The sequence below is a fragment of the Stegostoma tigrinum genome, chromosome 22, assembly GCF_030684315.1.
Source record: "Stegostoma tigrinum isolate sSteTig4 chromosome 22, sSteTig4.hap1, whole genome shotgun sequence".
Classification (NCBI taxonomy): Eukaryota; Metazoa; Chordata; class Chondrichthyes; order Orectolobiformes; family Stegostomatidae; genus Stegostoma; species Stegostoma tigrinum.
This window is the reverse complement of record NC_081375.1, coordinates 7,261,143-7,282,327: the sequence shown is the minus strand read 5'-3', so window position 1 is coordinate 7,282,327 and position 21,185 is coordinate 7,261,143. Positions and strand designations below refer to the sequence as shown.

Here is a 21,185-nt window from a genome sequence, read left to right as displayed (position 1 = left end):
TGTATCTGCAACCTTTGGCCATCTCAAAAGGTGGAAATCACATGTTTGGAAGGCTCCAGGAAGACTTGATCAGTTAACAGATGGCGCACACTGTTGCTGTGCTTCAGTGGTAGAGAAAAAAATGCTTAAAATACCAGACTGGGTGCTGCTTTGTACTGGATGGGGAATGCCACAATGATGCTACCCGAAGGTTGCAGGAACAGCACCTCATATTCCGCTTGGGAACCCTGCAGCCCAAAGGTATCAATGTGGACTTCACAAGCTTCAAAGTCCCCCCTCCCCTGACCTCATCCCAAAACCAGCCCAGCTTGTACCCACCTCCCTAACCTCTCCTACCTACTAGCATCATCCCGCCTCTTTGACTTGTTCGCCCTCCCTGGACTGACCTATCCCCTCAACTCCCCACCTACACTCACCTTTACTAGCTTCATCCCCACCTCTTTGATCTGTCTGTCTCCTCCCCATCTATCTGCTTCTTTAACCATCTTCTACCCGCCTCCCCCCTCTCCCTATTTATTTCAGAATCCCCTTCCCCATTTCTGGAGGAGGGTCTAGGCACGAAACGTCAGCTTTCCTGTTCCTCTGATGCTGCTTGGCCTGCTGTGTTCATCCAGCTCTACACCTTGTTACCTCTTGTCCTGGAGAGGGTTATGTTTCAAGCATTACTGGAGCTGTACTCATCCAGACACATACGGAACATTCCATCATGCTCCACCTGACTTCACAGAATGCCTAGTGTGAAAACAGGCCATGTGGCCTATTGAATCCACAAACTGCATCCCATCAAGACCCAACCTCCTACCCTGTCCATGTAACCCTGAATTTCCCACAGCTAACTCACCAAGTCTGCATATCCCTGGACACTTTGGGTAATTTAGCATGGCCAATCCACCTAATTGCACATCCTTCGACTGTGGGAGGAAACTGGAGCACCCAGAAGAAACCCACAGACACAGGGAGAACATGCAAACTCCACACAGACAATAGCCCAAGGATAGAGTTCCTGGTGCTGCGAGGTAGCCGTGCCAACCACCAGGTCACCATGCTGACACGTGACAGATAGGTGGACAGGCTTTTAGAGACAGGTTATTGGTTAGTTACTTACAAAATTCACAAACTTTGACCCGCTCTTGTAGCCAAAGCATTTACACAGCTCAAAAACCAAGAGAACTGTGGACACTCAATCTGAAACAAAAACAGAAATTGCTGGAAAAGCTCAGGTCTTGCAGCATCTGTGGACAGAAATCAGAGTTAGCACTTCAGGGCCAGTGACCTTTCTTCAGAGCATATTCCAAAGAAGGGTCATTGGGCACAAAATGTTAACTGATTTCTCTCCACAGATGCCGCCAGACCTGCTGAGCTTTTCCAGCAATTTCTGTTTTTGTATTTATATGGCTGGTTCAGTTCAGTTTCTGGTCAATGGTAAAACCACTGGCTGCTCAGTGGAGAAATTCAGTGATGGCAATGCCATCAAATGTCAAAAGGCAATGGTTAGATATTCTCCTCTTAAAGAGGGCCATTGCTTGGTTACCTGCATGGTGCAAATGTTACCTGCAACATGTCAGCCCAGACCTGGACATTGTCCAGATCTTGCTGCGTTCAGATATGGGTTGCTTTAGTGACTCAGGGGTTGCGATTGGTGAACATTGTACAACCATCAATGAACATCCCCACTTCTGACCTTATGGAGCAAAGGTCATTGATTAAATATCTGAAGACGGTTAGGCCTAGGACACTACCCTGAGGAATCCCTGCAGAAACGTTCTGGGAGGATGCGTAGCGTTCCAAATGTGCTGAGAATTCAGGGTCAAGCTAGACGGAGGAACTGAAAGAAATCAGTATTAGTAGGAAAAAAAATGGTTATTTTTGCACTTTGACAATAACACCGGTCTGGGGTCATCCAAACATATGTCCCACAAGTATCTCCAAATAACTAGGCTAGGATAAAAAAATCCAAAAGAACTGCAGACCTTTTAAATCAAGAACAAAAGCAAAGTTGCTGGAAAAGCACAACAGGTCTGGCAGCATCTGTGAAGAGAAAAACAGAGTTAATGTTTCGGGTCTAGTGACCCTTCCTCAGAACTAGGTTAGGCTGTCAGACAAAGTCTGCAAATTTAGCTTCAGGAAGACAGTCACACCTGTTGCACTTTGCAAGAATTATACAGTTATCCCCATTTCCTTAATTCATTTCCACAGGTCTGATCTTGTTCAAACAATTATCCAATGTTTTTTCAAACATCAAAAATGTACATTGATTTTTCGGTAGTACACTGACAGATCATTGAGGGATATCAAATACTTTGTGGCCTGAAGAGTGATGCACCCATAGCAAAGGCAGATCAGCAGCATGCCTCAATACATTATCAAGATGCAGAGGGATACATTACAGATCCCAACATGTCACCTCAGTACAATCCTATGATAAATGCATTAAAGTGGCTGAGGTCACACTCAAACAACGTTGAATAAAACTTTCACATTTCACTGTCAAAAACCATTTTCTCAAAACAACTGAGAAAACAACAATTCTAATACCAAAGAAATTGGAATTCCCAATGCAGTATCCCTTCAAACCCCCATGCCAGGGCATAAGAACATAAGAACAAGGAGGAGTAGGCAATCCAGCCGCTCGAGCCTGCCCCGCCCTTTAATTAGATCATAGCTAATCTTAGTGACTCAGCTCCACTTACCCGCCCACTCACCCTTTATTCCTTTACTGTTCAAGAATTTATCTAGCCTTGCCTTAGAAACAGTGAGGTAGCTTCAACCACTTCACTGGGAGGGAATTCCACAGATTCAAAACCTTTGGGTGAAGAACTTCCTCCTGATCTCAGTCCTACATCTGCCTCCCTTTATTTCGAGGTGATGCCCTCGAGTCCTAGTTTCACCTGCTAGCAGAAACAACTTCCCCACCTCCACCTTATCTATTCCCTTCATGGTCTTATAAGATTCTATAAGATCTCCCCACATTCTTCTGAATTCCAATGAGTCTAATCCCAGTCTACTGTCTTTCCTCATAATCCAACCCTCTCAACCCTGGAATCAACCCAGTGAATCTCCTCTGCACCCCCTCCAGTACCAGTATGTCTCAAGTAAGGAGACCAAAACTCCAAGTGTGGCCTCACCAGGACCCTATACAACTGCAGCATAGCCTCCCTGTTTTTAACCTCCATCCCTTGAGCAATGGCAGACAAAATCCCATTTGCCTTCTAAATCACCTGCTGCATCTGCATTCCCACCTTAAGCGATTCATGCACAAAGACACCCAAGTCCCTCTGCACAGCAGCATGCTGCAATTTTTTACCATTTAAAACATAGTCCATTTTGCGGTTATTCCTACCAAAATGGATGACCTCACATATCTCTGCACTGCCATTGGAAAAAATAAACTAGCCACTTGAAAGGATACATCACGGTTAGACAAAAGAAATGGGTACTTGACTTCCCAGTAAATCACTTTCTGTCCATTATACTCCTGCTCACAGAGTTCTGCAGAGTAAAAGAAAGAAAGAGTTTAATGTTTAATGATTAATGCTACTGAATGATTCATCAGTTTCCCTAAGCATCAGTTTGTAACTGCTCCATTAAGCAGTGCTGTCTTCCAGTTATATATATCTCTATTATGGACAACCATGACCAACTCTCTAGCAGCGGGTCATATTTTAGGATGAGGGACCACAGACACTAGTTACCTTTCCACAGAACAATACCTAAGGAGGCCATTTAAGTAACAAGAGCCATTACAGGCCAGCATTAATCAATTTTCTCCCAACATCAACACTAATTGATTCATAATATAAAGCAAGTCAAAAGGCAAACTAATCACTGCACTCCTAGCCTACCTTGGAAATTAGTTACCACACACAGCAGGGTGGAACCTGGGATCTCCCTGACCTGTGGGACAACAGCCCTAAATGTGACAGCCAATTCTTTCCATAATACTACAAAACATGGTTTGTACCAAATGTATGACAGCAATATGGCTGATTCTTAACTGCTCTCTGGACAACTAAGGACGGACAATAAATGCTGACCCTGAAAACAATGCCCACATCCCATGAACAAATTTTTAAAAATCCTCCACTCCACAAATCTGCCTTGTGAATCTTTTTTGGTCTGGCTACAATGCCAGTATATCCTTTCTTAAAGATGGGGACAAAAACTGTACACACTACTCCACTTATCATCAACACCCTATATGGTTGTAACAAGACTTCCCTACTTAGAAACTCCAGCCCGCAGTAATGCAAGCTAAAATTCTACTGGCAGTCTTAATTACTTGCTGCACCTGTATGCTAACTTATTGTATTTCATTCAAAACACTCAGATTCCTCTATGCTGCATGTTTTTTGAAGTCTCCATTTGAATAAATGTCTCCTTTTTAATTTTTCCTACTAAAGTGCACACCTCACACTTTCCTACAATAAACTTCATCTGCCAGGTTTCTGCCCACTCAACCTATCTACAGGCTCTTGCAGATTCCTTATGGCCTCATCACAACATGCCTTCCCATCTATTTTTGATTCCACAAATTTAGATAAGTTACATCTGCCTGTCATCCACTTCTGGCCAGTTAGGTTGCAGGAACAGCAACTCATATTCCACTTGGGAGCCCTGCAGCCTAATGGTATCAATGTGGATTTCACAAGCTTCAAAATCTCCCCTCCCCCCCACTGCATCCCAAAACCAGCCCAACTCGTCCCAGCCTGCCGGACCTGTTCTTCATCTCACCTATCCCCTCCTCCCACCTCACGCCGCACCTCCATTTCCTACCTACTAACCTCATCCTGCCCCCTTGACCTGTCCGTCCTCCCTGGACTGACCTATCCCCTCCCCAACCATACTCTCCTCTCCACCTATCTTCTCCTCTATCCATCTTCAGTCCACCTCCCCGTCTCTCCCTATTTCAGGATCCTCTCCCCATCCCCCTTTTCTGATGAAGGGTCTAGGCCCGAAACATCAGCTTTTGTGCTCCCGAGATGCTGCTTGGCCCGCTGTGTTCATCCAGCTCCACACTTTGTTATCTTGGATTCTCCAGCATCTGCAGTTCCCATTATCTCTGTCCTTTGAGCCTGTTCTGCCATCGTAACAGCTCGCAGTTTAGCTGACTGATTTCAAAAACCTAAACTTAAAATAAAAAACACCAGAAAACAACAATGCTGCCTTTAATTACCAATTTAGTGGGACTTTACCAGCAGATCTGATCTGTGGGCCTGTATGTTTTTTGGGAAGTGAGCAAAGTTCCCATTGGTTCCAAGAGTTTTAAGTCAAGCCATTTTAGGTTGGATTCAAACATCTAAAACGAATGTGTTAACTTGGCCATTATTTCTTTTCTTAGCAAAGATGAAGAGCTTTATATAATAAAATTAGAGATGATATTCCTAATTGTGGTTTAATCCAAGCTTAATAATACATAGATATTAATGTCTATCATATTTAAGACATCATAGACAAGCTTTTTTTATCCATAGTACTGAGAAAATCAACCACAGGAATAGATTAGTTGATTGGCACCAAAGCTTTTAAGGAGTTGCTAGGTAAATACAAGGAAGGAGAAATGGAAGGATTTGTTGACAGAGTACAATAAAACAATGGAGGATGATCGTGTGGAGTAGGATTGCCAGCATGGATTTAATTAATGGCTTGTTCCTTTATTTACATTCTGTGTAAAGATATTGCTTAGAAAGTTTGAACATTGCACATCACTCATCAACTGTACTCAAACTAGCACAAAGTGTTTCAACTACTCTAGTGACAACCACATAAGAGGTCAGACAGGAACGAACATTACCTGAATGTGTTCAGAAGGAGCTCACGTTGCAAACAGCCCACACAAATATGGAAAAGAAACAACTGTATAGTGAGCATTTCTGCATCCAATAAATACTTTGTTTTAATCATTTAAAGTGATTACCTGGAACTTTGATGTTGTGACCATTTTGGAGACATGGATACAGCAAGGACAGGAACAGCTGTTACTGGATCCAGGGTTTAGATGTTTCAGTCAGATCAGGGAAGGTGGTAAAAGACGGGGAGGTGTGTCTTTGTTAGTCAAGAACAGTATTACAGTGGCAGAAGGGACATTTGATGAGGACTCATCTACTGAGGTAGTATGGGCTGAGGGTGGAAACAGGAAAGGAGATGTCACCCCATTGGGAGTTTTTTTTAATAGGCCTCTGAAAATTCCAGAGATGTAGAGGAAAGGATTGCAAAGATGATTCTGGATAGGAGCGAAAGTAACAGGGTAGTTGTTATGGGGGTCTTTAACTTTCCAAATATTGACTGGAAAATCTATAGTTCGAGTACTTTAGAGGGGTCAGTTTTTGTCCAACGTGTGGAGGGTTTCCTGACACAGTACGTAGATAGGCCAACAAGAGGCGAGGCCACATTGGATTTGGTACTGGGTAATGAACCAGGCCAGGTGTTAGATTTGGAGGTAGGTGAGCACTTTGGAGACAGTGACCACAATTCGGTTACATTTACTTTAGTGATGGAAAGGGACAGGTATATACTGCAGGGCAAGAGTTACAGCTGGGGCAAAGGCAATTAGGCAAGATTTAGGATGCATAGGATAGTGAAGGAAACTGCAGGGACTGGGCACAATTGAAATGTGGAGCTTGTTCAAGGAACAGCTACTGTGTGTCCTCGATAACTTCATACCTGTCAGGCAGGGAGCAAGTGGTCGAGTGAGGGAACCATGGTTTACTAAAGTAGTTGAATCTCTTGTCAAGAGGAAGGAGAAGGATTATGTAAAGGTGAGGCGTGAGGGCTCAGTTAGGGCACTTGAGAATTACAAGTTAGCCAGGAAGAACCTAAAGAGAGCGCTAAGAAGAACCAGGAGGGGACATGAGAAGTCTTTGGCAGGTAGGATCAGGGAAAACCCTAAAGCTTTCTATAGTTAAGTCAGAAACAAAAGAATAGCTAGAGTAAGATTAGGGCCAGTCAAGAACAGCAGAGGGAATTGTGCGTGAAGTCCGAAGAGATCAGAGAGGCGCTACATGAATATTTTTGTCAGTATTCACACAGGAAAAAGACCATATTGTTGAGGAGAATACTGAGATAAAGGCTAGAAGACTAGATGGGATTGAGGTTCATAAGGAGGGTCTTAGCAACTCTGGAGTGTGTGAAAATAAATAAGTCCCCTGGGCTGGATGGGACGTATCCTAGGATTCTCTGGGAAGCTAGGGTGGAGACTGCAGAGCCTTCAGCGTTGATCTCTATGTCGTCATTGTCGACAGGAATAGTGCCAGAGACTGGAGGATAGCAAATGTTGTCCCCTTGTTCAAGAAAGGGAGGAGAGACAACCCTGGTAATTATATAGACCAGTGAGCCTTACTTTGGTTGTGGGCAAAGTGTTGGAAAGGATTATAAGAGATAGGATTTATAATCTAGCGAGTTTTGAGAAGATTTGTAGCTCAGGTTGAGGTTCTGGATTTGAGTTTGCTCGCTGAGCTGGAAGGTTAGTTTTCAGATGTTTCGTCACCATTCTAGGTAACGTCATCAGTGAGCCTCCGAAGCGCTGGTGTTATGTCCCGCTTTCTATTTATGTGTTTAGGTTTCCTTGGGTTGGTGATGTCATTTCCTGTTCTTTTTCTCAGAGGATGACCCACTATCACTCGTATCCTTACATACAGATGAGGAAGGACACCACTTTGATTGGGACAACACATCCATCCTAGCACAAGCCAAACAGAGACACGCACGAGAATTCCTAGAAGCATGGCATTCCAACCAGAACTCCATCACCAAACACATTGACTCCAAATCAATGTGTTTGTTGATGGAGTTCTGGTTGGAATGCCATGCTTCTAGGAATTCTCGTGCGTGTCTCTGTTTGGCTTGTGCTAGGATGGATGTGTTGTCCCAATCAAAGTGGTGTCCTTCCTCATCTGTATGTAAGGATACGAGTGATAGTGGGTCATCCTCTGAGAAAAAGAACAGGAAATGACATCACCAACCCAAGGAAACCTAAACACATAAATAGAAAGCGGGACATAACACCAGCGCTTCGGAGGCTCACTGATGACGTTACCTAGAATGGTGACGAAACATCTGAAAACTAACCTTCCAGCTCAGCGGGCAAACTCGCATCCAGGATTTATAATCATCTAGAAAGGAATAATTTGATTAGGGATAGTCAACACAGTTGTGTGAAGGGTAGGTCCTGCCTCACAAACCTTGAGTTCTTTGAGAAGGTGACCAAACAGGTGGATGAGGGTAAAGCGGTTGATGTAGTGTATATGGATTTCAGTAAAGCATTTGATAAGGTTCCCCACGGTAGGCTATTGCAGAAAATACAGAGGCATGAGATTGAGGGTGATTTAGCAGTTTGGATCAGAAATTGGCGAGCTGGAAGAAGACGGAGGGTGATGGTTGATGGGAAATGTTCATCCTGGAGTGCAGTTACTGGTGGTGAGCCACAAGGATCTGTTTTAGGGCTACTGCTGTTTGTCATTTTTATAAATGACCTGGATGAGGGATGAGGGAAAAGGGAAAAGGATGGGTTAGTAAATTTGCGGATGACACTAAAGTCAGTGGAGTTGTGGATAGTGCAGAAGGATGTTGCAGGTTACAGAGGGACATGGATAAGCGCAGAGCTGGGCTGAAAGGTGGCAAATGGAGTTTAATGCGGAAAAGTGAGGTGATTCACTTTGGGAGGAATAACAAGAATACAGAATACTGGGCTAATGGTAAGATTCTTGGTGGTGTGGATGAGCAGAGAAATCTCAGTATCCATGTGCATAGATCCCTGAAAGTTGCCACCCAGGTTGATAGGGTTGTTAAAAAGGCGTACGGTGTGTTAGGTTTTATTGGTAGAGGGATAGAGTTTCTGAGCCATGAGGTCATGTTGCAGCTGTACAAAACTCTGGTGTGGCCGCACTTGGAGTATTGCATACAAATCTGATCGCTGCATTATAGGAAGGATGTGGAAACATTGGAAAGGTTGGAGAGGAGATTTACCAGGATATTGCCTGGTCTGGAGGGATGGTCTTATGAGGAAAAGCTGAGGGACTTGAGGTTGTTTTTGTTAGAGAGAAGAAGGTCAAGAGGTGACTTAATAGAGACATACAAGGTGATTAGAGGATTAGATAGGGTGGACAGTGAGAGCCTTTTTCCTCGGATGGTGATGGCTAGCGCAAGGGGATATAGCTTTAAATAGAGGGGTGATAGATATAGGACAGATGTCAGAGGTAGGTTCTTTACTCAGAGTAGTAAGGGTGTGGAATGCCCTGCCTGCGACAGTAGTAGACTTGCCAACTTTAAGAGCATTTAAATGGTCAGTGGATAAATAAATGGATGATAATGGAATAGTGTAGGTTAAATGGGCTTCAGATTGGTTTCACACGTTGGCGCAACATTGAGGGCTGTACTGCACTGTAATGTTCTATGTTCTATGATTCATTTTTAATCAATTATTGGTTTTAACATTTTGTTATGGAATGAGGAGCATTGCTGTGTTGAGGTGATCTTGTTCTGAAATGGTCTTAAGATGCATATAACTGCAGCAGCATGTGAGATTGTGTACACACGAATATAATGGATTTACAGCTACTTGGCCAGTTTGGAATGGGAGACACTGCTGAAATAAGCCAAACTCATCAGTTTGAAAGGCCAGCTGGGTGAACAGCCAAGATGAAAGCTGATAGCGCAACAACTTTACCCCATAAACCATGTCATCCTATATAACTAGCAGTTAGATTAACAGATCAGAACTCTCAAAAAACAGTTAACAGGCAGACAATCTCAGCGCTGTCTGATACAGAATGCATAGGGTGGAACTTCCCAGCAACTTCCTGGCCCTGGTTGTTTTAACACACAAATAGACTATCATGCAAAAAATACATTTACCAAACTGACCCCCACCTCCCCAACCCTACCACACACACCATACACCAGAGGAGTCTTTAATATCACACACAGCAAGTGGAAAGAACATGATTGTTCAAAGACTACCTGACCTACAGTTCAGCAAAGCTCACAGATGTAAGGCAGCTGTTTAAACAAAGAACTACATCAAAACATCTCAGCCGAGAATTTCCTCAGAGCCAATCCCAATTCAACATATTTCGTTCGAATGTATGGAAGGGAAGTGGTACCAGCTCTGAGAAGAATGCCCACCTTTGAAAATAGCGAGACATGCGCACAATACTTGAGAACTTACATGCTGAATTTTCATTTACAATTTGAGCATTTAAGGTTGGTGATTGTGCACATCATACAACGTGCATTTATATGGTGTAGGTTTTTTGACACAGTGGAGGAAAGGGGATTGAAGGGTAGTGAATTACTGGCAGTTCTAGAACTTTGGGCCTTGATAGTTGAAGGCACAGCATAACGAAGGCATGGATGAGGCCTTCACCAGTGTTTTGACTCTGCCTGCTCTGGCTCAATATATTCATGGAAATAGGCAGACATGCATGATCAAATACAGACCACGATCTTATTTCCAAATTTTGTGCAGGAAAAGTGGAAAGTGATTAGAAGCTATTTGACATTAATTCTTTGAAATTAAGATGTTAAGACAAGCTGTCATTGAAACACCGTTGATACTGTAAATGGTATAAACCAACCTTTCACGTAACTATCCCATTGCTTCCTATACTCCAGATCCATGTACACATCTGCGAACAACTCTGGATCACAATCTGGAAAGGCTCCATAGATTTTGTATTCATAAAGACTAGATTCCTGAAAAATACAAAACTCAACAACTTTATAAAGGGTTGTGCAGTTCTCACTAGACCAAAATCCTGCATTGTTGTAATCCCACTGCACAAGAAAGCTACACCGGTCTTGGACAAGGTTTGGTTACATAAGCACAGTAAAAAGGGCAAGGAGCTTTTTCACAAAACATCAGGAAAACAATGTTACTGATAATCACTGAGGAATGAAAAGCATTATCACCACATACACCTGGTGTAAAAAGAAACAGAAAAAATAGGTTTATAGAATTATCGAATCCCTACAGTGTAAAAACAGGCCACTTGGCCCATTGAATCCACACCAACCCTACCCAGACCCACTCCCTGTAACCCTGCACTCCCATGACTAATCCACATAGCTTGCACATCACTGATCACTATGGGCAATTCAGCAATGGCCAACCCAACTACACTGCACATCCTTGGACTAAGAGGAAATTGGAGCACCCGGTGGAAATCCACGCAGACACAGGAGAATATGCAACAACAGACAATTAACTGAAGTGGAATCAAACCCAGGTCCCTGGCACTGCAAGGCAGAAGTGCTAACCATGGAGCGACTGTGCCACCCCAAACTTCTTGGCGTTTAGAAGAATGCAAATAATAATGAGCTGGCCATTTAGGATTGAGTTGAAATGAAAATTTGTAACAGAGTGGATCTTTGGAATTCTCTAGCACAGAAAGTTGCGAACGCTTATTCAATGTATCCAAATGAGGTTGATAGATTTGTGTACATTAAGTGAAGTACTTGATGAAGCATGCGACTGGAGCCAATCTTTGCACTTTTTAAAGCATTTGCTTACGAGCATTTCATAGCCCCCACCACAATTTCAGTCTGTGGACTCATTTTCTAGTCAATCTGTTCAGATGTGCTATTTCCTGTCTCTGGAGCAGGTGAGTCTTGAACCCAGGCCTCCTGGCTCAGAGGCAAGGACATTGCCGCTGCGCCACAAGAGACCTTCACTCAGAAGCCCTAGTTAATGTCCATCTTCTATATAATAATATAGATTTAGTGTATAATTAATATTACAGAGAGGGTACAAAGGTGGTGTTGTGGCATTACTAAATAAAAACCTGTTTATCTCCTCAAATCTGTTCAGCGTCCCAGCATCTGCTGCACACTGGGGTACTGAATTTCACAGATCGATGACACTTTGAGGGAAGCAATTTCTTCTCACCTGTTTTAAACTTGCTACCCTTTAACTTAAAACTATCACTTCTCATTCTAGAGATAGTAGGAACTGCCGATGCTGGAGAATCCGAGATAATGCAGTGTGAAGCTGGACGAACATAGTAGGTCAAGCAGCGGAGGAGCTGGAAAGTTTGACGTTTCGGGTCGAGACCCAAAACGTCAATCTTCTCATCCTAGATTGTTTCTTCACGTAATCTACTTTGTCAATTCCCTTTAGTATCTTATATACCTCAATTAGATCTATTCTTATTCCAGCAAACTCCAGAGACTATAGGCCTAAACTGCTCTCTTTCTTCATAAGACAAACCCCTTATCACCAGAATCAATCTAGTGAACCGCCACTGAACTGTCTCCAATTCATCAGGTAAGGGCACCAAAAATTGTATACAATACTCTCGCTCCAGTCTCACTGATGCCTTGCACAGTTGCAGGAATGTTGCACTTCCTTATTTTTATACTCTAACCCTTTAGCAATGCTTCATCCACAATAACTGTCCAAAACCACCTCATTTTGACCACTAGTTATCATCTTCCTGTAAATGATCCTGAGTACTCTATTGGACCTGGCAGGTCCATCCACCTTCTATAGAGAAGTGACCATTCAGTAACTCAATTTGCTGGGGCCTGATTCAAAACAGCTATCAAATAATTGCATATGGGACAGGAAATAATTCTAATCTCTACAGCCAGAGTACAATACAATGTACAATACACTGAGCTTTCTCACAGAAATTTCTCAGTAATTCTCAGATATTAACAGGAAAATTACCTTGCAAAACATTTTCTCTTAGCATCCTTCTACCCGTCAGCATCAAACACTCCTTGGACAGGCACAGCATGAGTTGTTGAATAAGTGGCTCAGTGGGCATGACAGGGGCTCAGCGTTTAGCACTACTGCCTCACAGCTTTGAATAACTGTCTCCATGGAGCTTTACATTCGCTCTATGGATTTTTGCCAGGTGCTCCAGTTTCTTCCGTCAGACCAAAGATGTGCGGGTTAGGTGACTGGCTATGCTAAATTACCCAATAATAATGTGGATGTGCAGTTTAAATGGGCTAACCACAGTAAAACGCCCGTGTGCAATTATGGGTATCGGAGGGGTCTTGGGATGGGTGGAATGCTCTAATGAGGGTCAGTGCAGTGCAGTCTTGATGGGCTAAACAACATCTTTCCGCAATGTAAGGTTTCTATGATTTCAAGATATGATTTTAAATCATCCCTGCAAACCATTTCCACTCTGGTCTCTGAACAAAAGTCAAATTGCCACTAAACATGCATCAGCTGTGGCTGACTTTTTATAGCACTCTCATTTGACGGTCACAAGATTCAAGGATCAAGACCCATTCTGGGCCGTGCCCAAAAGAAATCAGTCCAGTACAAAGGGAGTACTGTCCTGTATTGTATTGTATTGTTAATGTCTGTACCATCTTCCCGCTTGTATGTGTATACAGAAAGCTCCCATCTCCTTGTTCAAGTGGATGTACAAGATCCTTGATATTACGTTGAAGAACAGGAGAGTTATCCCACCATAGATAAAGTGTGGAGCTGGATGAACACAGCAGGCCAAGCAGCATCTTAGGAGCACAAAAACTGACGCTTCGGGCCTAGACCCTTCATCAGAAAAGGGGATGGGGAGAGGATCCTGAAATAAATAGGGAGAGAGGGGGGAGGTGGACTGAAGACGTATAGAGGAGAAGATAGGTGGAGCGAACAGTATAGGTGGGGAGGAGGAGGGGGGGAGGAGGAGGAGGGGGGGGAGGAGGAGGAGGGGGGGGAGGAGGAGGAGGGGGGGGGGAGGAGGAGGGGGGGGGAGGAGGAGGAGGGGGGGGGAGGAGGAGGAGGGGGGGGAGGAGAGGAGGGGGGGGAGGAGGAGGAGGGGGGGGAGGAGGAGGAGGGGGGGGAGGAGGAGGAGGGGGGGGGGAGGAGGAGGGGGGGGGGAGGAGGAGGAGGGGGGGGGAGGAGGAGGAGGGGGGGGGAGGAGGAGGAGGGGGGGGGGGAGGAGGAGGGGGGGGGGAGGAGGAGGGGGGGGGGGAGGAGGAGGGGGGGGGGGAGGAGGAGGGGGGGGGAGGAGGAGGGGGGGGGAGGAGGAGGGGGGGGGAGGAGGAGGGGGGGGGAGGAGGAGGAGGGGGGGAGGAGGAGGAGGGGGGGGAGGAGGAGGAGGAGGGGGGAGGAGGAGGAGGAGGGGGGAGGAGGAGGAGGAGGGGGGGAGGAGGAGGAGGAGGGGGAGGAGGAGGAGAGGGGGGGAGGAGGAGGAGGGGGGGAGAGGAGGAGGGGGGGGAGAGGAGGAGGGGGGGGAGAGGAGGAGGGGGGGGGAGAGGAGGAGGGGGGGGGAGAGGAGGAGGGGGGGGGAGAGGAGGAGGGGGGGGGAGAGGAGGAGGGGGGGGGAGAGGAGGAGGGGGGGGAGAGGAGGAGGGGGGGGAGAGGAGGAGGGGGGGGAGAGGAGGAGGGGGGGGGGAGAGGAGGAGGGGGGGGAGAGGAGGAGGGGGGGGAGAGGAGGAGGGGGGGGGAGAGGAGGAGGGGGGGGGAGAGGAGGAGGGGGGGGGAGAGGAGGAGGGGGGGGGAGAGGAGGAGGGGGGGGGAGAGGAGGAGGGGGGGGGAGAGGAGGAGGGGGGGGGAGAGGAGGAGGGGGGGGAGAGGAGGAGGGGGGGGGAGAGGAGGAGGGGGGGGGAGAGGAGGAGGGGGGGGAGAGGAGGAGGAGGGGGGGGAGAGGAGGAGGGGGGGGGAGAGGAGGAGGGGGGGGGAGAGGAGGAGGGGGGGGGAGAGGAGGAGGGGGGGGAGAGGAGGAGGGGGGGGAGAGGAGGAGGGGGGGGAGAGGAGGAGGGGGGGGAGAGGAGGAGGGGGGGGGGAGAGGAGGAGGGGGGGGGAGAGGAGGAGGGGGGGGGGAGAGGAGGAGGGGGGGGGAGAGGAGGAGGGGGGGGGAGAGGAGGAGGGGGGGGAGAGGAGGAGGGGGGGGGAGAGGAGGAGGGGGGGGGAGAGGAGGAGGGGGGGGGAGAGGAGGAGGGGGGGGGAGAGGAGGAGGGGGGGGGAGAGGAGGAGGGGGGGGAGAGGAGGAGGGGGGGGGAGAGGAGGAGGGGGGGGGAGAGGAGGAGGGGGGGGGAGAGGAGGAGGGGGGGGGAGAGGAGGAGGGGGGGGGAGAGGAGGAGGGGGGGGGAGAGGAGGAGGGGGGGGGAGAGGAGGAGGGGGGGGGGAGGAGGAGGGGGGGGGGAGGAGGAGGGGGGGGGAGGAGGAGGGGGGGGGAGAGGAGGAGGGGGGGGGGAGGAGGAGGGGGGGGGAGAGGAGGAGGGGGGGGGAGAGGAGGAGGGGGGGGGAGAGGAGGAGGGGGGGGGAGAGGAGGAGGGGGGGGGAGAGGAGGAGGGGGGGGGAGAGGAGGAGGGGGGGGAGAGGAGGAGGGGGGGGGAGAGGAGGAGGGGGGGGGAGAGGAGGAGGGGGGGGGAGAGGAGGAGGGGGGGGGAGAGGAGGAGGGGGGGGGAGGAGGAGGGGGGGGGGAGGAGGAGGGGGGGGGGAGGAGGAGGGGGGGGGGAGGAGGAGGGGGGGGGGAGGAGGAGGGGGGAGGAGGGGGGGGGAGGAGGGGGGGGGAGGAGGGGGGGGGGGAGGAGGGGGGGGGAGGAGGGGGGGGGGAGGAGGGGGGGGGGAGGGGGGAGGAGGAGGGGGGAGGAGGGGGGGGGAGGGGGGAGGAGGGGGGGAGGGGGGAGGAGGGGGGGAGTCAGTCTGGGGAGGATGGACAGGTCAAGGGGGCAGGATGAGGTTAGTAGGTAGGAAGTGGAGGTGTGACTTGAGGTGGGATGAGGGGATAGGTGAGAGGAGGGGACGAGCTGAGCTGGTTCTGGGATGCATTGGGGGGAGGGGAGATTTTGAAGCTGGTGAAATCCATATTGATACCATTGGGCTGCAGGGCTCCCAACCAGAATATGAGTTGCTGTTCCTGCAACCTTCGGGTGGCATCATTGTGGCACTGCAGGATGCCCTTGATGGACATGTCATCTAAGGAATGGGAGGGGGAGTTGAAATGGTTCGCAACTGGGAGGTGCAGTTGTTTATTGCGAACCGAGCTGAGATGTTCTGCAAAGCGGTCCACAAGCCTCTGCTTGGTTTCCCCAAAGTAGAGGTAGCCACACCGGGTACAATGGATACAGTATACCACATTGGCGGATGTGCAGGTGAACATCTGCTTAATATGGAAAATCATCTTGGGGCCTGGGATGGGGGCGAGGGAGCTGGTGTGGGGGCAAGTGTAGCGCTTCCTGCGGTTGCAGGAGTAAGTGCTGGGTGTGGTGGGGTTGGACGGGAGTGTGGAGTGGACAAGTGTGTCCCGGAGAGAATGGTCTCTCCAGAAGGCAGACGAGGGTGGGGATGAAAAAACGTCTTTAGTGGTGGGTTGGATTGTAGATGGCGAAAGTGTCAGAGAATGCTGCATTGTACGTGGAGGTTGGTGGGGTGGTATGTGAGGACTGGGGGATTCTCTTTAACGGTTATTGCAGGGTTGCAGGGGCAGGGTGTGAGGGATGTGTCACGGGAAATGCAGGAGACTCGGTTGAGGGCGTTCTTGACCACTCGGCGGGGGGGGGGGGGGGGGGGGGGGGGGGGGGAGAGAGAAAGGGAAAAAAAGAGAGCGAGAAGAGTTGTAGTCCTTGAAAAACAAGGACATCTGGGATGTATGGGAGTGGAATGCCTCATCCTGGGAAGAGATGCAGCGGAGGTGAAGGAATTGGGAATAGGGGATGGAATTTTTGCAAGAAGGTGTGTGGGAATCAGTAGGCTTGAAATGGACATCGGTTTCTGGGTGGTTGCCTGAGATAGAGACAGGAAGGTCCAGGAAGGTAAGGGATGTGTTGGAGATGGTCCAGGTGAACTTGAGGTTGGGGTGGAATGTGTTGGTGAAGGGGATGAACTGTTCAAGCACCTCTTGGGAGCATGAGGCAGCACCGATACAGTCATCAATGTAACGGAGGAAGAGGTACGGTTTAGGGCCAGCGTAGGTGCGGAAAAGGGACTGTACCACAAACATGTATCCATAGTCAACGTGAGAAAATGGATTCAAATCCTAAGACCATAAGACATAGGCGTGGAAGTAAGGTCATTCAGCCCATCAAGTCCACTCCACCATTTCAATCATGGCTGATGGGCATTTCAACACCACTTCCCTGCACTCTCCCCATAGCCCTTGATTCCTTTTGAGATCAAGAATTTGTCAATCAAATCATTTTCCATGTACCACATTTGTAAATACTTACAAAATATAGAGATTAGTCTGTGATATTGACATAAGCAAAACAGAAGAATTGTTATCATAACTGCACACAAGAGCTGAGTGAGACGGCCATCCACATTCCATTTCGCACTTTTTAAAGTGGATCAGATTACTGACTCAATGCAATGAACTTGGCTTCAGAAATGTATAAACAGCCCTTTATTTGAGGGAAAATATTTTATACAGACTAAGGGCATCATCGTGGACATACTCATTAATCAATGATTGAAGGTTAAAGGCCTGTTTTACGTCAAACATCGTTTGTATTACGAATGCCCAACGTCACGATTTATCCGACTGTTCCAGCTAACTGTCCTCATGTACCCTTTTAATATAAAGCACTCTTCCCCCAGGCTCTCTCTCCCTCCACAGTGTGAAGGCCGCACTCGGCCCAGAGCCAACGGGCCGCATCCTCGACCTCACCTGGCAGCACCTGCGGTAAATGCGAATACCGCCACTGATTTCCAAGAAGAATTCCCAGTCACCGCCCAAAACGGGCTCCTGCAGCTCCCTCCAAGCCGCTTCCGGACAGCACAACGCCATAGCAACGGTCAGACTCACGTGAAAGCGCCATGACAACTGTCGGGATCACATGGAAAAGCACAGCCCCACCCCCCCGAGGGTCACGCCTCTCCACGAGTCACGTGCTACACTCACCTGTTACAAATAAAGGAGGGAGGAGACCAGAAGTCACAGAGTCACATATACCCTTTACCGTGTATATCTGTCACACTGTACTCTTATAACAATGTATACCCTTCATGCTGTATACCTGTCACATCATATACACTTCACACTATATACTTGTCAAACTGTACTCTCATCACACTGTATACCTGTCACGCTGTTTATGCTTCACACTATATGCCTGCCATGCTGTATACACTTCATACTGTATGCCTGTCAAACTGTATACCTGTCACACCGTGAATGCTTCACACAGTATAAATGTCACAACATACAGTACGCTCTTCATGCGGCATAGCCTTCATGCCGTATATGTGTCAAACTATATATCTGTCACACCATATTCCCTTCCAACTGTATATCTGTCACACCATATTCCCTTCACTTTGCATACTTGTCATGCTGTATACACATCACTCTGCATTCCCATCACACCAAATAGCTTCACAATATACACCCTTCACACCGTCTACCCGTCACACTGTATACCTATCATACCATATACCATTCAAACTGTGTACACTACACACGGTATGCCCCTCACACTGTATACCTGTCACACAATATACCCTTCACAGTGTATATGTGTCATACTGTATACCTGTCACACTGAACACCAGTCACGCCGTACACCCACCACACTTTATAACCTTCACACTGTCTACCTGTCACACCATACATCGCACTTGATACCTGTCACACTGTATACACTTCACACAGTATACATGTCATTATTATATACACTTCATGCTGTCTTCCCTTTACACAGTATAGCCATCACACTGTATCAGCTTCACTCTCTACACATCACACCGTATATCTGTCACACTATATACCCTTCAAACTTTACACCTATACTACCATATAACCTTCACGTAGTATTCCTATCACACTATATACCCTTCACACTGTCTATCCTTAACATCATTTACTCCCAACAATGTATATACTACACACCATTTATCGTTCACATGATATACCCTTTGCACAGTATATATCTCACACTGTATAACTGCCATACTGTATTCCTTCACACTGTACACCTGTTGCACCATACACCCTTCATACTGTAAAACGTCCAAATTGTATACCCTTCACATTATATACCCTTCACACTTTCTACCTGTCACACCATATACACTTCACACTGTATACCTGTCACACCATATACCCTTCACATTGTATACTTGTCACATCATATACCTTTCACACTGTATGCCTGTCACACCGTATGCCTTTCACACTGTATATACTTCACTTCATAAACCCTTCACACGGTATACCAGTCCCAGCGTATACCCTTCACACTATATGTGCTTGACACCATCTGTTCTTCACACGGTATACCCTTCACACGGTATATCCTTCACATGGTATACCCTTCACAGTGTATATCTGTTACACCATGTACCCTTCACATTGTATACCTGTCATACTGCACACACTTCACACTCCATATCTTTCCCACTGGATATACTTGACATTGTGTACACTTCACACTATATATTTGTCACAGTTGGTACCTGACATATCATATATGCTTTGCACATTATACATGTCACACCGTATACACTTCACACTGTCTGCCCTTCTCACAGTGTACCCTTCACACTGTATAACCTTCACACTGTATACACTTCACACTCTACCCTTCGCGCTAAATATCTGTCACACTACGTAGTCTTCACACTTTATACCTGTCACACTCTATACCTATCCCACCATATAGCCTTCTCACAGTATACCTGTCATACCATTTATCCTTCACTCTCTATACTCTTCACATTGTATACCTGTCATATCGTGTAACCTTTGCTCAGTATACCCTTCACACTGTATATCCTTCACACTGTCTATACTTCACACATTTACCCTTCACAATGTACATGCTTTAGACCATTTACCCTTCACAATACATACCCTTCACACCATTTACCCTTCATTTGCTATACCCTTCCCACGGTATACCTGTCACACTGTATACCCTTCATGCCATATACCTGTCACATGATATACCCTTCATACCATATACCTGTCACACCATATACCTGTCATACTGTTTACCCTTCACACTGTATACTGGTCACATCATGTAACCTTAAGAATGTATATCCTTCAGAAGGTATAATTTTCACACTGTTGATCTGTCAGACTGTATACCCTTTACACTGTCCACCCTTCACACTGTATATCTGCTGCACTATAGACCCTTCACACTGTGTACTTGTTGCACCATATACTTGTCACACTTTTTACATGACACACCATACATACTTCACACTATATACCTGTCACACCATAAATGCTTCACACGGTATACCATTCACACAGTATGCACTCCACATGGCATACCCTTCACATTTTATACCTGTCACACTGTATACCCATCACTCTGCATACTTGTCACTCAGAATACACTTCACACTGTAAACCCTTCACACTGTCTATCTGTCACACTGTAGACACTTCATATGGTATACCTGTCATACTGTATACCATCCACACTGTATACCTGCCATACCATATACCTTTCACACTGTATACCCTACTGTCTAAGTATCTGATTGTATAACTGCCACTCCATATATCATTCACTCTATATATCTGTCACACTATATACCCTTCAGACTGTTTACTTGTCACACCATTTACCCTTCACACTGTCTGCCTGTCACACCATTTACCCGTCACACTGTATACTCTTCAAACTATCTAGCTCTCACACAGAGTACCCTTCCAACTGTATACCTATCACCCCGTACAGCCCTCACACTGTCAGACCCTATACCCTTCGCTGTAAGCCTGTCAGACTATATACCTTTCACACTGTATACATGCCACACCATGTAGTCTTCACATTGTATACCTATCACACCACATAGCCTCATACTGTTTACTTGTCACACCATATACCCTTCACATTGTATACCTGTCACATCATATACCTGTCAGACTGTAGACCCTTCACACTGTATACCTGTCACACTATATACCCTTCACACTGTATAAGTGAGAGACCGTGTACCCTTCACACTGTTTACTTGTCACACATATACCCTTCACATTGTATACCTGTCATGCCATATACCTGTCATACTGTATACATTTCACACTGTATACCCATCACACTATACATCCTTCACACTGTATATGTGTCACACTGCCTATCCTTCACACTGTATACCTTTCACACTAACACCTGTCACACTATTTGCCCCTCGCAGTGTATACACTTCACACCATACACCTATCACACCATATATTCAGTGTATACCTGTCACACCGCATACCCTTCACGCTGTATACCTCTCAAACCATACACCACTCACATTGTATAGTTGTCACACCATATAT

At 47.0% G+C, this 21,185-nt stretch overlaps 1 protein-coding gene across 1 annotated transcript in view; it reads right to left on the bottom strand.

The window, feature by feature from the left end:
• Positions 1-17,745, bottom strand: part of pctp (phosphatidylcholine transfer protein) — a 31,531-nt gene extending 13,786 nt beyond the window's left edge. Inside the window, exons 1-3 of the mRNA XM_048555407.2 lie at positions 17,568-17,745; positions 10,572-10,689; positions 3,410-3,489 (exon numbers count right to left, since the gene is read on the bottom strand). Coding sequence (XP_048411364.2) covers positions 3,410-3,489; positions 10,572-10,689; positions 17,568-17,687 — 318 coding nt within the window. The 5' untranslated portion in view covers positions 17,688-17,745. The remainder of the gene's footprint in view (positions 1-3,409; positions 3,490-10,571; positions 10,690-17,567) is intronic.
• Positions 17,746-21,185: the final 3,440 nt, after the last annotated feature.